Genomic DNA, 21,482 nt, shown 5'->3' on the forward strand with positions numbered 1-21,482 from the left:
TCCTGCCTCATGTATTTGAGGCTACAATGTGGTCACTGCTGCCCATTTTTTGTCATTTCAGGGCCTTGTTGACATCTTGGGACAGACCTCAAAAGTCATCTTGGGGGGGTGGGGAGTTTCATGTCCTCCTGAATTTTTTTGCCGGCTTGGGGTCTGACTTCTTTCATCCTCACAAAAAAGTTCTCCAGAAGCTGCATTTGGACCCTTGTCAGTTCAAATGCAAAGAAACCCACCTTCTGTACTCTCATGAGGCACTTTGAGGGTTGGGAAACACTGACATAGAAGAATCCTCCAGTTTGTAGGACTGTGGAGCAGAACAGACAACTCTGCATCTGTATGCTTGTCTGCAGTGTCCTGCCTCATGTACAGAGGAAGAATTCTTTGAGGCTACAGACAATGCGGTCGCTGTTGCTTGTTTTTGTCATTTCAGGGCCTTGTTGAGATCTCAGGAGACACAGACCTCAAAAGTCATCTTTGGGGGGGGGGGTGGGGAGTTTCATGTCCTCCTGAATTTTTTTGATGGATAGGGGTCTGACTTCATTCATCCTCACAAAAACGTTCTCCAGAAGAAACCCGCCTTCTGTGCACTTGTGAGGCACTTGTGAGGGTTGAGGATCACTGACAGAGAAGAATCCTCCACCTTATATGACTGTGGAGCAGAACAAACAACTCCGCGTCTGTATGCTTGTCTGCAGTGTCCTGCCTCATGTACAGAGGAAGAATTCTTTGAGGCTACAGACAATGCGGTTGCTGTTGCCCGTTTTTGTCATTTCAGGGCCTTGCTGACATCTCGGGAGACACAGACTTCGAAAGTCATCTGGGGGGCGGGGGGGGGGGGGAGTTTCATGTCCTCCTGAATATTTTTGCTGGGTAGGGATCTGACTTCATTCATCCTCACAAAAATGTTCTCCCGAAGAAACCCGCCTTCTGTGCACTCATGAGGCGCTTGTGAGGGTTGAGGAACACTGACATAGAAGAATCCTCCAGTTTGTACGACTGTGGAGCAGAACAGACAACTCTGAATATGTATGCTTGTCCGCAATGTCCTGAGGAAGAATTCTTTGAGGCTACAGACAATGCAGTCGCTGTTCCCTGTTCCTGTCATTACAGGGCCTTATTGACATATCGGGAGACACAGACCTCGAAAATCATCTGGGGGGGGGGGGGGTTTCATGTCCTCCTGAATTTTTTTGCCGGCTAGGGGTCTGACTTCATTCATCCTCACAAAAACGTTCTCCAGAAGAAACCTGCCAGAAGAATTCTTTGAGGCTACAGAGAATGTGGTCGCTGTTGCCCTTTTTTGTCATTTCATGGCCTTGTTGAGATCTCAGGAGACATTGACCTCAAAAGGCATCTCAGGGGGGTGAAAAGTTTCACACCCTCCTGAATTTTTTTTTGCTGGCTATGGGCCTGACTTCATTCATCCTCGCAAAAGCATTCTCCAGGAGCTGCTCCAGGGCGAGGGCTTGAGCTTTGCTCCCTTGTGGGCCCAAATGCGAGGAAGCCCGCCTTCTGTGCACTTCTGTGAGGCGTTTGGACTTTGCTGGAGAGAGCCCACTGAGGCTTCTCGTTGCCTTGGCTTTCCTTTCCCCTCCCTCAGTCTCTCTCTGGGCGGAGGGTGGAGCCCGAGGAAGAGGGCGAGCCGCGGGGCCGGTCCAGGAGGGAAGTGCGACGTGTCCCCTCGGCTGGCTCTTAAACCTTCCCCTTTTTCCCCCTTTCGCTGCCTCCGTCCCTCGCCGTCTCTCCGAGCCCGGCCCCGCTGGAAGGAGCTGCTCTCTGCCCTCGCGCTCTCGCCCTCCCTCGCGCTCCAGCCGGGACTCCGCAGCAACATGTCCGAGAACAAGAAGCAAAGGATGGTAAGGAAGGGCCGCGGCTTTCTCCCCTCTTCGCCCCCTCCTCGCCTCGCGCCGGCTCCTGATTGGCTCCCGCCTGCGCGCGCTCCTGCCTCTGCTGAGAAGGGATACCCCCCCCCCCCCCCAGCTGCTCTCCTCAGCACTTTGGGACTTCAACTCCCAGGAGCCTTAGTCAGCTTGGCCAACACTCGGGAATTCTGGGAGTTGGAGTCCAACGCATCTGGAAGACCAGTCTTTCTCATCCTTCCTAATAATAGGTTCCTCAAGTTGTGGTGACCCTCAACCATAGCATTATGATGTTGCTTCTTCACAACTGTCATTTTGCTACTGATATGAATCTTAATGTAAATATCTGATATGCAGGATGTATTTCATTCACTGGACCAAAGTTGGCCCTAATTGGGAGTTGTTGGGATTTATAGTTCACCTACAATCAAAGAGCATTCTGAACTCCACCAACGATGGGATTGAACCAAACTTAAAAAAATGGATTTTGTAATTTGGGAGTTGTAGGTTAAGGTTTCCCCCTGGCATTAAGTCCAGTCATGTCTGACTCTGGGGTGTGGTGCTCATCTCCATTTCTAAGAGCCAGCGTTGTCCGTAGACACCTCCAAGGTCATGTGGCCAGCATGACCGCATGGAGCGCCGTTACCTTCCCGCCGGAGCGGTACCTATTGATCTACTCACATTTGCATCTTTTCGAACTGCTAGGTTGGCAGATGCTAGGGCTGACAGCGGAAGCTCACGCCGCTCCCTGGAATCGAACCTGCGACCTTTTGGTCAACAAGCTCAGCAGCTCAGTGCTTTAACCCACTGTGTCACCAGGAGTTGTAGTTGTTGGTATTTATAGTTAACCTACAAGCAAGGAGCATTCTGAACTCCACCAGTGATGGAATTGAATCAAACTTGGCACACAGAACTCCCATGACCATCAGAAAACCCTGGAAGGGTTTAGTGGGCATTGACCTTGAATTTTGGAGTTGTAGTTCACCTACATCCAGAGAGCACTGTGGACTCAAACATAGAATCAAAGAGTTGGAAGAGACCTCATGGGCCATCCAGTCCAACCCCCTGTCAAGAAGCAGGAATATTGCGTTCAAATCACCCCTGACAGATGGCCATCCAGCCTCTGTTTAAAAGCTTCCAAGAAGGAGCCTCCACCACACTCTGGGGCAGAGAGTTCCACTGCTGAACGGCTCTCACAGTCAGGAAGTTCTTAATGTTCAGGTGCAATCTCCTTTCTTGTAGTTTGAAGCCATTGTTCTGCGTCCTAGTCTCCGGGGCAGCAGAAAACAAGCTTGCTCCCTCCTCCCTGTGACTTCCTCTCACATGGCTATCCTGTCTCCTCTCAGCCTACTCTTCTTCAGGCTAAATATGCCCAGCTCCTTAAGCCGCTCCTCATAGGGCTTGTTCTCCAGACCCTTGATCATTTTATTCACCCTCCTCTGGACACATTCCAGCTTGTCAATATCTCTCTTCAATTGTGGTGCCCAGAATTGGACACAATATTCCAGCTGTGGTCTAACCAAAGCAGAATAGAGGAGTAGCTTTACTTCCCTGGATCCAGGCACTAGACTCCTATTGATGCAGGCCAAAATCCCATTGATGGATCTGGGCCAAACATGGCAATGATACTCAATATGCCCAAATGTGAACACTGGTGGAGTATGGGGAAAATAGACCTTGATATTTGGGAGCTGTCGCTGCTGGGATTTATAGTTCACCTACAATCAGAGCATTCTGAACCCCACCAATGATAGAATTGGTCCAAACTTCCCACACAGAATCCCCATGACCAATAGAAAATATTGTGTTTTCTGATGGTCTTTGGTGACACGACACCTCCTTGCAACCCCTCCCTTCAGGGTCTCGACCCCCAGGTTGAGAAACACTGTGGAAGACCATTGATGGTCCAAAAGTAGAGGCGGAGGGGAACTGAGGGAATTTAGGACAGGTTTGCTGCAGGTGGAGGTCCAGGTTGGAAATGACAACCTTTTTCAAGCCTTCTCTAGTTATGTTTATCTATGGTCCTGTTTGTTGTGTTGTCGAAAGCTTTCATGGCCGGAATCACTGATTTGCTATGAGTTTTCCCCGGCTGTATGGCCATGTTCCAGAAGCATTCTCTCCTGATGTTTTGCCCACATCTATGGCAGGCATCCTCAGAAGTTGGAAGCTAGGCAAGGGTTGTGTGTGTGTCAGCAGCAACTTGAGAAACTGCAAGCAGGCCCATAGCCCGGGGGGGGGGGGGGGGGTTGAGAGGTGTTAGCTGGCCCTGATTGATTCCCCTGTTTTCTGAGTGCTGTTCTTTATTTACTATCCTGATTTTTGAGTTTTTTAAAAATCCTGATAGCCAGATTTTGTTCATTTTAATGGCTCCCTCCTTTCTGTTCTACTTGTCCACAAGTTAGTGGATTTCAATGGTTTCTTTGTGTCATCTGACATAGTGCTTGTTAGAGTGGTCCAGCTGGGGAGAGCGGGTTGAGCTGAGCTCTGTCAGCTCAGCTTCCCATGCAAGGACATGAGAGATGCCTTCCACAGGAAGGTAAAACATCTGGGTGTCTCCTGGGCAACGTCCTTGCAGACAGCCAATTATCTCATACCTGAAGTGACTTGCAGTTTCCTAAGTCACTCTTGACATGGAAAAAAAAAACATTTCTGTGTTCTCAAATAATATGCTGTTTCCAGGTTGGTTCATTGGGTGCTCTGCTATGGCTGACTTCTCTGGTTGTCTTAGTATGGAGTGCCTTTCGTGTTCCTTGATTCGTGTTTGGGCAATGCTGCATTTGGTGATCCCTGTGTAGACTTGTCCACAGCTGCATGGTATATGGTAGACTCCTGCAGAAGCGAGAGGATCCCTCTTGTCCTTTGCTGAACGTAGCAGTTGTTGAATTTTCTTAGTGGATCTGTGCAGGGCCGTAGCCAGAAAAAAATTTCGGGGAGGGTTGACAATTTCGGCGGGGGGGTTGAAAATTTCGGGGGGGGTTTTGAAAATTTCGGGGTGGGGGGGTTGAAACCCGCCTCCTAGCTCACGCTGAAGCAAAGAGCACAGCAGGGGGCAGAGCAGCTTTCAATAGCCTGTAGCTCTGCCCCTGTCAACCACCTCCACCAAGTCTGGCCTCCTTAATGAGAGCATTCAACACACACACACCCAACTTGGTTGCTTCACTACATCGGCTATTGCTGCAAGTAATGACAGTGTGAATAAATTGTCAATATTTGCTTGAGATAGTGCTTACAGTTCTGGAGGGACTCTTAATTTTTTGCATCTCATAGACCTAGCATGGGGATTTGTTTAACCAGTTAAAATTCATGAGTAAACCAGGTTTTTAAAAAAAATCTGAAACATTTCGGGGGGGGGGGTTGAACCCCTAAAACCACCCCCTCGCTACAGGCCTGGGTCTGTAGATAGTTTGTATGTTGTGTTTCCTCATCAGCTTCCCTATGCGATCAGTGGCTCCCTTGATGTATGGCAAGAACACTTTTCCTCTGGATGGATTTTTGTCTTTACTATTGTGGTTTGTTCTTGGTCTTGCAGTTCTTCTGATGTCTGTGGTGGAGCCTCCATTGGCCTGTAGAGCCTAGTTTGGATGGTTCAGTTCACCTTGGAGGAGGTGGGGTTCGCAGATTATTAATTATTATTATTATTATTACTATTACTATTATTACTATTATTTGAAACACAACAAGATGAGTCCACTGCAGACAACTCTGCTGGCTGTTGTATTGGATCACACGTCGGACACTTATTATTATTATTATTATTTGCGATATTTGTATATTCCCCATCTCAACCCCGAAGGGGATTCAGGGCAGTTCACAGTGCTCTTTTTGCACAGTCTGCCAAGGCTTTAGAGCACCTGATGACCCAACCTGGACACAGCATATTATTTGGGAACAAAGAAGTGCTGGACCACTCTAACAACTACCATGTCAAACTACACAGAGAAGACATTGAAATCCACAGAAAGGGGGAAACCATGAAAATGAACAAAATCTGGCAACCAATATTTAAGAAAAAAACACTAAAATCAGGACAGTAAATAAAGAGCGACATTAAAAAAACGGGAATTCCAGACAGTAATCAATCAGGGCTATCTAACACCTCCCAAAAAAGGATTTCCCCAGGCAGTAACCAGCCAGGCTTTGAAGCTGCAAGTCCATTAAATGCTAATCAAAGTGGCCAATTGCAACATTCACACTTGTCTCAAACAGACAAACAGACAACACACCTCACAACCTCTAAGGATGCCTGCCATAGATGTGGGTGAAACGTCAGGAGAGAATGCTTCTGGAGCATGGCCATACAGCCCAGAAAACTCACAGCAACTCTATGATCCTGTTGCTTACCATTTGTATGTAGTGTATGTTCAGGTATGCAGCTTCCTTTATGGTTCCTGAGAAGTTATAAAAGGGGCTTTAGACCACATACTCTTTCTCTCACTCCTTTTGATCACCAGACCTGTTTATTGCTGTTTTGTTACTATAGAGATGCCCTGGCCGGATGGCACAAAGAATGATCTCAAACATATCTGAAACTGGACTGATGAGTTTTATACCTGTGTATGGTGAACACATGAAGGTTGTGAGCAGACCCATAGCCAGAAAAAATGGGATGGATTTAAACTCCCCCCCCCCCCCCAAATATTACTTTTGAGATCATTCTCTTCCTGATCTGGCACAATATTTCAACACGGCCCTGAAATTACCATCATTGTGCACAGGTTCTTCACAGGTAATTGGTCCTGAATTGCTCCCTCTTTAAACCACTTCTTGTTGGTCACAAAGGATAATAGTTCCCACAATTGGCAGTCATTTCTTTCTGTTTTCTTTTGCTTTCTTCTTATTTCTTCTCTTACGGGTTCCCACTGTAAGTTAGCAAGAAGTTTTCAGCCAAGCACATGTTGTTCTGATGGTACTCTGTTTTTGGTGTCCATTGAAGACTTCTATTGCATCTTTCCATCACACAAATGTTTAAGCAACCAATGCACCAAGCTTTAGATGACCACCCTTATCCCGAACCTTTTTTCCAAACACTACACTGTACTTAAAGAGTGCACCTTGTACATGCAATGAGTAGGCTAACCAGTGAAATCTGTTGAGCCATTTGGGTTGAAGTCTTAGATGCCTCTTCTTATCGACAGGAAATATATATCCTGGCAATGAAGTCTGTGGATTTTGTACTAATTGAGCATTCACTATGTCATCAGAAACAGTTTTGTTCATATAAAGTCCAAGGTCTAACAATGACACAGCTTATTCTCTTTGCTCCTGTTCCATGGTTTCTTTGGCAGGGCTTGGATTAGATGAACCAGTCAGTTTTCATCTGCAATCCAGGTCAAATCCCCTTTGCCTGCCAGTTGTGGGTAGACTAACTTGGTCGCTTCCACTATGTCAGCTATTGTAGATATTGCAATGTAAATTGGTTGAAAGGTAGATAATGATAGTGTGAACAATCCAAATTTGGTTGAGATAGTGCTTGCAGTTCTGCAGGGACTCTAATTTTTAGTTCTCCTAGACTTGGCAGGAGGAATTTGGTTGATGAGTTAAAATTTGACCTGAAAATGGGGGTTTTAACCCCTAAACAACCCCCTTGGCTACAGGCTTAGTTATGAGTAAACCAAATATGTTATTCTAACCAAAGTCTACTTATTTTTGTCTCTTGAGTGCAAGTTGTTTTATGGGAGAGTATATATTTTTGGGCACTGAAAAACATTTGTAAGCTCTGCAAAATCTGTTTTCCTAACAGATCAGAAATAACAGGTCAAACTGTGTTAATTTGTAGATCCATCCTAATAATAATAATAATAATAATAATAATAATAATAATTATTATTATTATTATTATTATTTTATACCCCGCCACCAGCTCCCCAAAGAGCCCCCGGTGGCGCAGTGGGTTAAACCCCTGTGCCGACAGGACTGAAGACTGACAGTACGCAGGTTCGAATCCGGGGAGAGGCGGATGAGCTCCCTCTATCAACTCCAGCTCCTCATGCGGGGACATGAGAGAAGCCTCCCACAAGGATGATAAAAAAACATCAAATCATCCGGGCGTCCCCTGGGCAACGTCCTTGTAGACGGCCAATTCTCTCACACCAGAAGCGACTTGCAGTTTCTCAAGTCGCTCCTGACACGACAAAAAAAATAATCTCCCCAAGGGGACTCAGGGCAGCTTACATGGGGACAAGCCCAAGAATCACAGATAAAAACAACAGCATTAAAATCAATCAAATAAAACATAACACAACCACAACAACAATAACATTCAAACAATATCATGGCTGAAAAAACAAAATCGGGCTGGGCCTAGGCTCAAGTATTGCAATGAATTTCTAAGTAGATCTGAGGGAAAGTGCAAAAATTCAAGTGTGCCAATCTAGAGAAAATATCTTGGCGATAAAGTGTCAAGATCGGTGGGGTGGGCCGAACTGAAATGCAGGAGCTTAGATAAAGCCTGGAGTGTCCCTCCCATTGGTTGTACAAAGTTAGATAAAAAGGGATTTCCACTTGCAAAAAAATTGCCAATTCCATCCTCACATCTTCTGATTTGTTTTGACCATGTAAAGCCCATAGGATGCCCTGCCTAAATGATCTAACGCCATCACATGTAGTCCAAGCTATGCAGCTAAGCAGGGTTAACTCTGGAAAGGGAGCCTGTGAAGGAATACCAGGCCATATTCTAGGGAAAATAACTGGCAAGAGTGCTCTGAGTACAGTGTGCCCTTGGGATTTAAACTGGGGTTTAGTTCCGGGATACCTGTGGATACCCAAATCCTTCCCCACCTTCTCCCTCCCCAAAATGCCACAGCAGAACCATCAGAGAAAAAGTGGCTTTTTCCTGACGCTGTCATCCTTTTCTAGCTTGACCCTTCCAGAAGTGTCAGAAAAGCATTTCCATCAGCAGGACCACTTGGAGTCTAAAACATTTGCGAGGTGCCAGGGCAAGAATGATCCATATAACATTCCTGGATAATCCCTTCAGAATAAGACCCCAGTCTTGTGAAGGATAGTTGCCTTTTATGGGAAATACCACTTGTTGAAGACAGAGAGCGTTGTGTATATGTGGGGTTTGGTTCCAGGTCCCTCTGTGGATATCAAAATCCATGGAGGCTGAAGTCACATTGTATAGAATGGTATTATAAAATGGTGTCCCTTACACAAAGTAGCAAAATCAAAGTTTGCACTTTGGAATGATTATACTATGTAACAAAAATTGGGGGGAAATGTTTCTGATTTGAAAGTGTTATTTCCTGTTTAATAGCACGGTACTTACTTTGAATAGTTGTTCGACTCCAGGAACTTAATTTTGTAGTTGCCACAAGCTATGTTGAAAAAGTTGGGACTTGATGAGATATTCATTGAAAAGCTATAGCAAAATGCACTGTAAGATGTCCCACAAAAATGTTTCTGCAGTTAGGAATTGACTTTTATAACTCTAATTAGGAAATGACAAACAAAAATGGAACAAAAATCGTGTTACATAATGTTATAATGGAGTATTTTCAAGCAGTGGGTGGTCGAATCTGTGAATGTAGAATCCATGGACATGAAGGACTGACTGTATTGCTTGCCTAAGAAAACCCTATGAAATTAATGGGGTCACCATAAATCAGTGGTTCTCAACCTTCCCAATGCCACGACCCCTTAATACAGTTCCTCATGTTGTTGTGATCACCAACCATAAAATTGTTTTCGTTGCTACTTCACAACTGTAATTTTGCTACTGTTAGGAATCGTAATGTAAATATCTGACATGAAGGATTATTTTCATTAACTGGATGAAATTTGGCACAAATACCCGATATACCCAAATTTTGAATACTGGTGGAGTTGAGGGGGGATTATATTGTCATATGGAAGTTGTAGTTGCTGGGATTTATAGTTAACCTACAATCAAAGAGCGTTCTTAACTTCACCAATGATGGAACTGAACCAAACTTGGCACACAGAACTCCCGTGACCAACGGAAAATAATGGAAGAGTTTGGTGGGTATTGACCTTGAATTTTGGAGTTGTAGTTCACCTACATCCAGAGAGCACTGTGGACTCAAACAATGATGGATCAGGACCAAACTTGGTACGAATACTCAGTATGCTCAATGTGAACACTGGTGGAGTTTGGGGAAATTAGATCTTGACATCTGGGAGTTGTAGTTGCTGGAATGTATAGTTCGCCTACAATCAAAGAGCATTCTGAACCCCACCAATGATAAAATTGGGCCAAACTTCCCACACAGAAGCCCCATGACCAACAGAAAATACTTTGGCAACCCCTTAGACATGCCCCTCGCAACCCCCCCCCCCCCCCCAGGGCTACACAGACATATAATCTAGATTTTTATCAAAACAGATTATCCACATTAGCTTCTTTGAAATGTATCTGATTAGAAAAAATAAATAAATGTGGCTTTGAACTTTATAGTTGCATCTGTTTTGTGTCGTGTTTAATGGTTGGATGGTTAGACTAGAGCCCCTTCTACACTGCCATATAAAGCCCAGATTATCTGCTTTGAATTGACAGTGTAAACTCATATAATCCAGTTCAAAGCTTTGATAATCTGGATTATATAGCCATGTAGAAAGATTTCAGGAGATGCTGGTTCAAATCCTTCCTTGGCTGTGTAAATTTTGGATTATGTGGGGCAAGTCGTGCTCTCAGTTTAAGAGAAAGGCAATGGCAAAGCTCCTTTGAACAAATTTTGCCATGAAATCTCTGTAATTGGTTCTCCTTAAAGTGGCTGCAAATTAGAAACAATTTGAAGGCACTCAAGAACAATGCTGTGCAAACTATGAAAGTAGCAACCTTCACAGTGATTGCTTAAATTATCTGCAGGGCTTCTTTTCCTCTTTGCTTGCTAGCTTTTTTGTTTGGACAATCTTTTCAAGTCACCTAGTTTGTTGCTTCTACAAGTCATAATAAACAAATAAGTCAATCTGCAGTTTCCTTTCTTTGATTAAGAAACCTAGCTCTTTAATAATCTCTGAAATGCTGCAAATACTGTGATTGTTCAGTGATGAGAGAGAGTTAAGCAGTTCTTTGCAGATGTCCAAAGATATTCCTCTCTTTTATATGTACCAGATGCTGAAAATGGACTTTAGCTCCCTTTAAGCCCTGTTCCAAAATAGGCAGCAATGTGAACCTTTTAGAAATAACCTCTTTTCACGTGAGCACTCAATTTGTTTTTCATAATCTACTTCAGCTTGTGCCAGCAAGACTGCTGACCAATAGGTTAATGGTTTGAGTCTGTGGAGAGAGGGTTGACCTCCCCCTGTCAACTCTACCTCCCCATGTGGGGACATGAGAGAAGCCTCTCACAAGGATGGTAAAACATCAAATATCTGGGCGTCCCCTGGAAAACGTCCTTGTTGGAGCATGTAAAAATAAGTTGGTGAGTGTGTTAACTGAAAAATGCAAAGCATGAAGCTGATTGATTGGGCTATGCCCAGGATGCTAGCTGAGCCTGGGACATTTGGCAACAGGTACATGTTTAGGTTTTGTGTGCAGGAGCTTGTCAAGACAGTTTGTTTATTTTCTGCTTCTGGGCTGCTGGAAAGAGATCTTTTACATGGACACCCAAGGACCATTTGAATCTCTCTCAAAGGACATTGTGTGAGTCAATGCACAATTAAACATGATCAAAGCCAAACTGTTAACATGACTGTATATATGTTGCTCTGTATAGCAAAGAGTAATCACCTTATTCTTTACTGATAATCTACGTGGCATATCTTTTCTCTAGCAAGACACTGTGGATTGGTAAAGATGTGAACTGTGTTGTGATTTTCATTCTGCCACAGTCCTTGCAGACAGCCAGTTCTCTCACACCAGAAGTGACTTGCAGTTTCTCAAGTTGCTCCTGATAGGAAAAAAAATCTACTTCAGCAATTTTGCTATAATTCTATAGTGTTAGAAATATGGTCCAAATCCAAAGGTAATAAATGTAGTTGATTGGTGGGAATCTGGTGAATCAATGCTGATGTAAATTGTAATAATTTAGTGGCTCTTATCTAGTGAGGTAACCCATTTTGTACCTAACAAGGTTCCTGTCAGATTAATTATTATCATGGAGCCCCCGATGGCACAGTGGGTTAAACCCCTGTGCCGGCAGGACTGATGACCGACAGGTTGTAGGTTCGAATCTGGGGAGAGCGCAGATGAGCTCCCTCTATCAGCTCCAGCTCCTCTTGCGGGGACATGAGAGAAGCCTCCTACAAGGATGGTAAAACATCAAAACATCCAGGCAGCCCCTGGGCAACGTCTTTTCAGATGGCCAATTCTCTCATACTAGAAGCGACTTGCAGTTTCTCAAGTTGCTCCTGACATGACAAAACAACAACAACAACAACAACAACAACAACAACCTATTATCATATAGAACAGATTTTATTCAAAACAGGGACCAGAAAGAGCCAAAGTAAAGGAAGCCAGAGACGGTTGCAGGGGAGGCAATGGGGTTTGCAAAACATGCCTGAATGGCTTCAGCAAGTTAACCAATGTTCACACCCACAACACACACATATACAGAGGCTACACAGTAGAGTCAGTGTTGTGATAGATTTACTGATTAAAAGTAGATCCTTTCTGCACATATATGCCAGATAATGTGGTTTTGAACTATGCTGGAAGTTTGAAAAACAGAAATTTATCAAGGCTCTAGGGACAGAGATGGGTTGCAAAATTTGTAAAACAGACAGATCTTGGAAAAGTTACTTGTTTGGACAATAACTTCCAGGACCCCACAGTTAGCGTGCTGGCAAGGGAATTCTGTGAGCTACAATCCAAACAATGTTTCCATGATCTATTCCTGGGACACATCTCTTTGCCCTTTACCAAGAAGCTGGGGCCCCTTATACACTGCCATAAAAAATCCAGATTATCTGCTTTGAATTGTATTATCTGGTAGTGTAGACTCATATAATCCAGTTCAAAACAGATAATGTGGATTATCTACTATGATAATCTGAATATATGGTTGTGTAGAAGGGGCATCACAGTTCATGGGCGCAGTAGTGTTGCTTCTGTTTCCCTTGCACTGTTTTCTTCAGAAACTAGAGATGAGAGACAAGTAACTAGAGAAGGATAGAAACATTGGCAAGATCCTTCCCCTGTCATTTTACTGTTATCATACATTTCTTCAGATTTTGACTGCTCAAGCCTAGGAAGTTCTCTAATCACATTTGCTTCCTTTTAAACGTTTAGTTGTTTGACTAATTGGCACTTAACGGTTTTGTTTCCTAGACTGATTGAAGGTTCACTCAGAGGACCTTACAGTATACAGCAATGGTTACCAACCTGTGGTTCATGGACCACCAGTGGTCCACAAGAACTAAAATATGGTCTGCAGCCTCACCATTATTGCCCTGTTGTAACAAGAGCAACTGGTCTCACAAAACCCTCATATAGTGCGGAGGCTTATTAAATATGGTTTTCTGTGGGCGAGCAGATGACAACTGCTGGATGGCATATGTTCTGTATCGGAAACTAGAGCTGATGAAGTCTATCCAATGCAATTTTCTGAATCAGCACTCCAAATAACCAAACCAAATTTAAAGTTGACCAAAAATTTGGTACTGATGTTGGAGAGTGGTCACGGGTCAAACTAGTCCCAAGTCAAGTGGTCCCTGATAATAATTAAAAAAAGGTTGGGAACTGTTGGTATACATGATCATAGCCAAAACAAATAGGATATTGCTTTTTTATTGGTTTTATTTTTGTTAGTGAACAAAAATTGGAAAATGTTTAAAAATTATTAGGAAGTTTGTGTGTGTGTGTGTGTGTGTGTGTGTGTGTGTGTGTCAGGAGTGACTTGAGAAACCTACAGAACCTATTTTGTCCTTAACTTTAGGACTGCCTATATATCACAAGAATAATGCTTCTTTTGATCAGTTTGGAACAGCACTAACAGCTAACTCTCTGTTAGATCTCATAGTATTAAAAAACACACAATGTAAACTTATACTTTGGGGATTCATTTACCTTTAATTAAATGAATTGGTGTAGTCCTGGATGCTCTTGTTGCAAGCCAATTTGGCATGGACCACAGTGTGAGTCAGCGGACAATTTCAGCAGTGCATAGCAAGGTATCCAATACCTTCTTTTCTAAGAAAAGGAAGAATGCCCTTTTTTCTTCCAATGTCTGGTTTTAAGGGCTCTTCTGTGTGGAAAATCACCACCTGACCTTTCCTGTAGCCCCTTGGCTTAAGGTTCCCTCCAAGAAAAAGGTGACTTTGGCTAGAGTTTGGCTCTAGAAGACATTGAATGTTATCAGTTTTGTCCTCCTTCTCTTCCCATCATCTTCTTCTTTAAGAGACCCCAGTGGCACAGTGGGTTAAACCCCTGTGCCGGCAGGACTGAAGACCAACAGTTCACAGGTTCAAATCCAGGGAGAGGTGGATGAGCTCCCTCTATCAGCTCCAGCTCCTCATACGGGGACATGAGAGAAGCCTTTCACAAGGATGATAAAAACATCAAATCATCTGGGCGTCCCCTGGGCAACATCCTTGCAGACAGCCAATTCTCTCACACCAGAAGTGACTTGCAGTTTCTGAAATTGCTCCTGACACGACAAAAAAATCTTCTTCTTTCCATTACCACTGCATGCTGCCACTTTTGCCCTCTTTCATATGCTGCTATAACTTTCTGCTCCATAAAAATTCTATCAAGTATCTTGTGGGTTTTTTAAAAAGATGATCATCTCCAAAACATGGAAGACGCTGGGGGAATAGTATATGGTAGTTGGCAATGAGACAGTGGTGGGCAACTTTGTGATGATCAGAGGCCAATTTTTATTGCTACCCATTTCAAAGACTGCAATACCCAAATGTTCACTCGAGATTGAAAGTGATGAGATGCCACACCTGCAGAGGAAAATATCATACCTATTCACTGGCATTGAGGCATTGTGCAGTGGTTCAGGCCAGGCATGTAGCCGGGGGGGGGGGGGGGGGGGGGCTTGAGGGGCTTCAGCCCCCCCCCCCGAAATTCTCAAGGTGGTTCACGAAAAGGCCTTACTGGTGCATTATTTAAACTGTTATGTTTATTCATATCATGATCTGATCACCATACTCAATATATCCCAAATGCATGGGGGTATTGGGGTAATGATACAAATGGTTTGGTAGGCTAGACCATCTTTCACTCAGACTCAGCCCACCCGAAACTCAGCCCCCCCCCAAACCCCCCTGAAAATAATTCAGCCCCCCCCCCTGAAATGAAATCCTGGCTACGGGCCTGGTTCAGGCTGTTTTGAGGTGATACCTATATTCATAGACTCTTGGAGATGGAAGTGATCACAAGGGTCATCCAGTCCAACCCCCCTGTCCTGTTGGATGGCCATCCAGCCTCTGTTCAAAAACTTTCAGAGACTGAGACTCCAGCACATTCTGAGGCAGCATATTCTGCTACATCTCTTACCATCAAGATATACTTCCTGATATTCAAGTTTTTTTGTTGTTGTCATCAGTACTCATTGCTATGTCTCTTAGACTCTGGAGCAACAGAAAACATGTTTTTTCCACTTTTGTGGGGGTTCTGTGCCCCTCAACCCTGTGAATGTGGAGGGCTGACAGCACAAGGATACTTCCATTTAGTTTTCATGATTTCCATGGCACTATTATGCTGCCTTATTTTTGCCGTTCTTCTACAAGAGCATTTCGTTACTCTGCTGTTTTGCAGAGATATCCTAGTCATTAGATATCCTAGTCATTAGAGATATTGTTTGGCTTGAAATAAATCATTGGAGAGGTATCCTCATGGGACTTGTTATGATCAGAAGGCTATAAAATCTTGCTAACTAGATTTGCGGTGAATACAATTGTTTGTTTACTGTTCTGAGTGGTTTTGCAAACGGCAAGGTCAAATTCATTTACATAGTCCAGTACTATAGACTTGCACATTATTTACAGCATCATAGATCAGGTAAAATGTGTATGTGGCCATGTGTCTTACATTTTAATGCCTCCAAAACTTTTCTCTGGTGTGGAAAAACTAATTTAGAATACAGAAATACATTTGTGATCCTTGATCAATATTCTGTGCACATTGTTTAGCACATTGATTTTAAAGGCAGGCAAACCACTCAACTATGCCCAATTTCCTCCAGAAAGTAATCCAAATATCGTAATGATTGTGCTACAAATCAAGATAGCTATTGTTTTCTTTTCAAAAGAATTTGCACCAGTGTGGTAGCACAAATGCATACTATTCATTTTTGGAATCTGGAGGACTTAGATTGCGTTTATATCTTTATATCTGCATCTGTAGCTCAATCCTTCCATTTACAAAGACGCCTTTGTGTGATCACCTACATTTAATTCTTAGTCACTACAAACAATCAGCTGTTTACATGTGAGGTTTATTATCAAAGGAATTTGGTCTTTGTACATTGATCCTGTCAGTAGACATGACTGCACTGGAGGAGAGTTAACTACAGCATGTCTAAAGGCATTAGACTGGGTGTGCGGCCTTGTTTTGCAAGGAATGAATAGTTGCTTTGCCTATATTTTGGTAGCTGAAAAAATGTTTTTGAGATGTTATTACAGTGGGGAAAATAAGAAATATGACTGGAATACTCAGAGGTGGTTTTGACAGTTCCTTCTTCTGAAATATAGCTGATAGCACTTAGTATTTGAGGGCAGCCTCCCATCTAAGTACTAACCAAGGTTGACTTTGCTTAGCCTACCTCAGTTTTTAAAAGTACAGAAAGGCTTCAAACTCCAGTAGGTAGGTAGGGTTTTCCATTTTGATCCAATAAACCACATTTGTTTGCATAACAAATAACTTTTGTGCTCTTCTATTGAGATTATGAATTTAGAAAAAAACTTACCATCTATGTGTTCAAAAGCAACAGTGGTAAATGTGTTGTTGAAGGCTTTCATGGCCAGAATCATAGAATCATAGAATCATAGAATCATAGAATCAAAGAGTTGGAAGAGACCTCATGGGCCATCCAGTCCAACCCCCTGCCAAGAAGCAGGAATATTGCATTCAAATCACCCCTGACAAATGGCCATCCAGCCTCTGTTTAAAAGCTTCCAAAGAAGGAGCCTCCACCACACTCCGGGGCAGAGAGTTCCACTGCTGAACGGCTCTCACAGTCAGGAAGTTCTTCCTAATGTTCAGATGGAATCTCCTCTCTTGTAGTTTGAAGCCATTGTTCCGCGTCCTAGTCTCCAAGGAAGCAGAAAACAAGCTTGCTCCCTCCTCCCTGTGGCTTCCTCTCACATATTTATACATGGCTATCATATCTCCTCTCAGCCTTCACTAGGTTGCTGTGAGTTTTCCAGGCTGTTTGGCCATGTTCCAGAAGCATTCTCTCCTGACGTTTCACCCACTATATGGTTCAGATTTGTGGATGACACCTTCACCATTTGGAGCCATGGAGAAGAAGAACTAAACAAGTTCCTGGACCACATCAACAGCATCCACCCAAACATCCAATTCACCACTGAAAAAGAACATGAAGGAAAACTGCCTTTTCTAGATGTCCTACCATCCGCAAACTAGATCAACAATTGGGCCACACAATTTACAGAAAACCTATACACATGGGTAAATATACCTACATAAAAACTTAAACCATCACACAGTTTAAAAAAAAGAAACACAATTAAAGCCCTGGCAGACTGTGCAAAAAGAATCTGCGAACCCCACCTCCTTCAAGGTGAACTGAATCACCTAAACAGGGCTCTACAGGCCAATGGAGACTCCACCTCAGACATCAGAAGAGCTGCAAGACTAGCAACAAGCCACAAGAGTAAAGACAAAAATATACCCAGGAGAAAAGTGTTCTTGCCATACATCAAGGGAACCATTGACCACATAGGGAAGCTGATGAGGAAACACAACCTACAAACTATCTACACTCTCACCAAGAAAATCCAACAAATGCTACGTTCAGCAAAGGACAAGAGGGATCCTCTCACCTCTGTAGGAGTGTGCCATGTAGCTGTGGACAAGTACACAAGGACCACTAAATGCGGCTCACAAACACGAATCAAGGAACATGAAAGGCACTGCAGACTAATTCAACCAGATAAGTCAGAAATAACAGAGGACACAGTATATTATTTGAGAACACAGAAATGCTGCACCATTCTAACAACTATCATGTCAGATTGCACAGAGAAGACATTGAAATCCACAACCATGTGGGCAATTTCAACAGAATGGAGAAAACCATGAAAATGAACAAAATCTGGCTACCAGGATTTTAAAAAATGCTAAAATCAGGACAATAAAAAGAACAACACTTAAAAAACAAGGGAATTCCAGACAGGAAACAATCAGGGCCAACAAAGGATCCCCAGGCAGCAATAAGCAAGGCCATTTTCAACATTCACGCTTGCCTCAACAGACAAGAGTTTTCTCCCATCCTGTACATCCCACAGTTATATAAACCCCACTTGCCTCTTTTCCAACAGACCTCACAAGCTCTGAGGATGTGGATGTTGGCCCATAGATGTGGGCCAAATGTCAGGAGAGAATGCTTCTGGAACATGGCCATACAGCCCAGCAAACTCACAGCAACCCAACTCTGGGTGCATTTACATTGTAGAATTAATGCAGTTTGACGCCAATTTAACTGTAATGGCTCCATGCTATGGAATCGAAGTAGATGAGCTAACCTGATTTTACTGTTTCTTACAGTTCTCCTGTAATTTCCCTATCAGTATAAGAGATGCAAACAGTGTGGTGTTAAGGAAATCAAGATTTGTACTTTTAGCTGCGATACATATATTTGAGCACATAGTGTACAAAACAAACATCAAGTGGGGAACAAGATCATAGGTATTTTCTCAGTAAGGATAACAGCTACACTATAGATTCTTATCTCCATAATTAAACATTAGTATGCTGTTTCATCTTGATTTCCTTCTCTTCTCTGGGTACCTTTTGCTCAGCTACCAGGTGCTGCTTTCATGTTAAAATCATAGTAATAGAGAGTTTCTTGTGACTAGTGATGAAACAGGTTAGCACTATAAAGTAAGATACACTGTTTTATCTACATCGATCGCTAAAAACTTAATAGAAGACATCTGGAAACATGTGATCCAATTTTAACTGCTGCTAATGACTGCTCAGCCATGTGTGAGCATAAGAAAGTGAAAAGACAATGCAGTCATTGCCAGATAAAGACTATTGAGGAAGATAATATACCGTAGTATCCACACCACAGACATGCATTTAGGTAAAGGTAAAGGTTTTTCCCTAACATTAAGTCCAGTCGTGTCCAACTCTGGGGTGTAATGCTCATCTCCATTTCTAAGCTGAAGAGCTGGCGTTGTCCATAGACACCTCCAAGACCATGTGGCCAGCATGGCTGCATGGAGCGCTGTTACCTTCCCGCTGGATCTACTCACATTGCATGTTTTCGAACTGCTAGGTTGGCAGAAGCTGGGACTGACAGCAGAAGCTCACTCTGCTCCCTGAATTCGAACCTGCGGCCTTTCGGTCAACAAGCTCAGCAGCTCAGCGGTTTAACCCATTGTGCCACCGGGGGCATCTACATTATAGAATTAATGCACTTTGAGAACACATGGACTGCCATGGCTCAATGCTAAGGAATCATGGGAGCTGTAATGTTATAAGGGTTTTAGTCTGCTTTCCCCAAAAGCGATGGGGCCTCACCAAACTACAACTTCCAGGATTCCATAGCCTTGAACCATGGCAATTAAAGTGTAATTCTACAGGGGCCACAGTTAGCACAGTGGGTTAAACTGGCAGCTGCAGAAAATCTTGCCGGCCAAAAGGTTGGCAATTCAAGCTCTGACCATCAGTTCTAGCTTCTGCTCACCCAGCAGTTCAAAAATAGCAATGTGAGTAAATAAATAGGTATTGCTTCAGCGGGGATGTAAAAGGTGCCCATGAAGACATGCTGGCAATTCAATCAGGAAGGCGTATATGGACAGCAGGCTCTTTGGCATGGAAAAATGAAACATCACCTCCTCATGGCTGGAGTTGAGCACAGCCTCCCGATGTCGGAGATGAAAAAGAGGGAAGCCTTGCCTCTGTCTATGTACTGTCTGCCTTTGTTGTTAATTGTATGATGGCATTGAACGTTTGCCATATATGTCCTGTAATCCACTCTGAGTCCCTGTGGGGGAGATAAGAGTGGAATATAAATAAAGTATATTATTATAATACAGTATAGACACACCCTTGGAGGAAGTTCCTGGAAAGTTAGATGGAAGGGTAGGCTTCTTATACCAGTCTAGGGTTGCCAGAAAAACTGGAGACAGCTTCTATACTTTTGATGATTATGCAAAAGAGGGAATTGCATCACAGATTGCTTATTGCCTGGGACCTATTCAGTTTACTGGGCGGCCACTTGCAGTTGTGAGTGTGGAGCAGTGCTCCTAGCATCATGGTGACACTATTGTTCCTGGATGGATCCTCAATAGTATTGCCAACCAATAAGCTTAAAGCACATTGCTGCACTCCCATTTCCCTGTAGACTGTCTAGTCACCCAGCTGCAGTAACCCAGCTGTTGCCACCTGCCCCATCTATGTTTTGTAATGTTGTACACTATTTGTCACATCTTTGTGGGGCACTTGGCATAGGGCCTGGATAGGGGCACTGGTGTACTCGGTCATTGGTCGTGTAGGACGGTATATCAGTTGACTTAGTATGTGTGTGAGACCAGTGTTCTTGCCCAGTGGAGGGCGGCCGCGTGCCACACACTCCTTGGTAGTTGGGAGAACATGGCTAGGGAGGTCCAATCACCTCTTCTTGTTTCATCCCTAGTACCAAGCCAGATCTATGGGCTTAGTGATCAACAGGATGAGTTGGTCAGTGCTAGGATCCAACCATGTAACGAGCCAAACTTTGTCTACAGCTGTAACCAAACAAAGTTGTGGACTATTTTATTTCCAAGTTGATGTCTGCTTGGTTACCAATGGTTTTGACGGAGCTTACCTCACACCTGAACATGCAATATAGTGTTATATTCCACTTTAACGTGCCATGGCAACATCCCATGGAATCCCAAGAGTTGTTCTAATGCAGGGGTGTTGAACTCATTTTCATTGAGGAGCACTTTGGCCTTATGGTTGCCTTCAAAGGGCCTTTTGTAATTGTAAGACTGGGTAAGCCTTGTGGGCCACATGAAATGGTAACGTGGACTGGATTCAGCTCATGGGTCTTGCGTTTGACACATGTGTCTAATGCCTCACCAACCTACAAGCCCTAGAATTCCATAGGTCATGGAAGTTGAAGTGAAAACATAGTGCTATAAGTGTGCAGTGTGAATGGATCTCTTGTTGTTGTTCATTCGTTCAGTCGTCTCCGACTCTTCGTGACCTCATGGACCAGCCCACGCCAGAGCTCCCTGTCGGCCGTTACCACCCCCAGCTCCCTCAAGGTCAGTCCAGTCACTTCAAGGATGCCATCCATCCATCTTAATGGATCTCTAGCTGTGCTGAAAGCAACTCCTGTTGAAATCTCATCTTCCACACAAACATTAAAGCTACAGAAATCTTCTCCAGATTTGACTATGGGAATCCTTGGCTATTAACCGGTAATCCTTGGTTATTAACTGGTTTGATGAGACATCATTGTAGGCACAGGAGAGACAGAGGCTTAGGAAATGTGGAATAAAATCCCACATTTTCTGCTTTGAACTGGACTG

The 21,482-nt window shown here is 43.6% G+C and overlaps 1 protein-coding gene across 2 annotated transcripts in view; it reads left to right on the forward strand.

The window, feature by feature from the left end:
- Nucleotides 1-1,466: 1,466 nt before the first annotated feature.
- Nucleotides 1,467-21,482, forward strand: part of PAPSS2 (3'-phosphoadenosine 5'-phosphosulfate synthase 2) — a 77,915-nt gene continuing 57,899 nt past the window's right edge. For both annotated transcript variants that reach the window (XM_067465716.1, XM_067465717.1), the window contains exon 1: nucleotides 1,467-1,856. In XM_067465716.1, the coding sequence (XP_067321817.1) occupies nucleotides 1,494-1,856 (363 nt within the window). In that variant the 5' untranslated portion in view covers nucleotides 1,467-1,493. The remainder of the gene's footprint in view (nucleotides 1,857-21,482) is intronic.

Source organism: Anolis sagrei, chromosome 3 (genome assembly GCF_037176765.1).
Source record: "Anolis sagrei isolate rAnoSag1 chromosome 3, rAnoSag1.mat, whole genome shotgun sequence".
NCBI classification, from domain to species: domain Eukaryota; kingdom Metazoa; phylum Chordata; class Lepidosauria; order Squamata; family Dactyloidae; genus Anolis; species Anolis sagrei.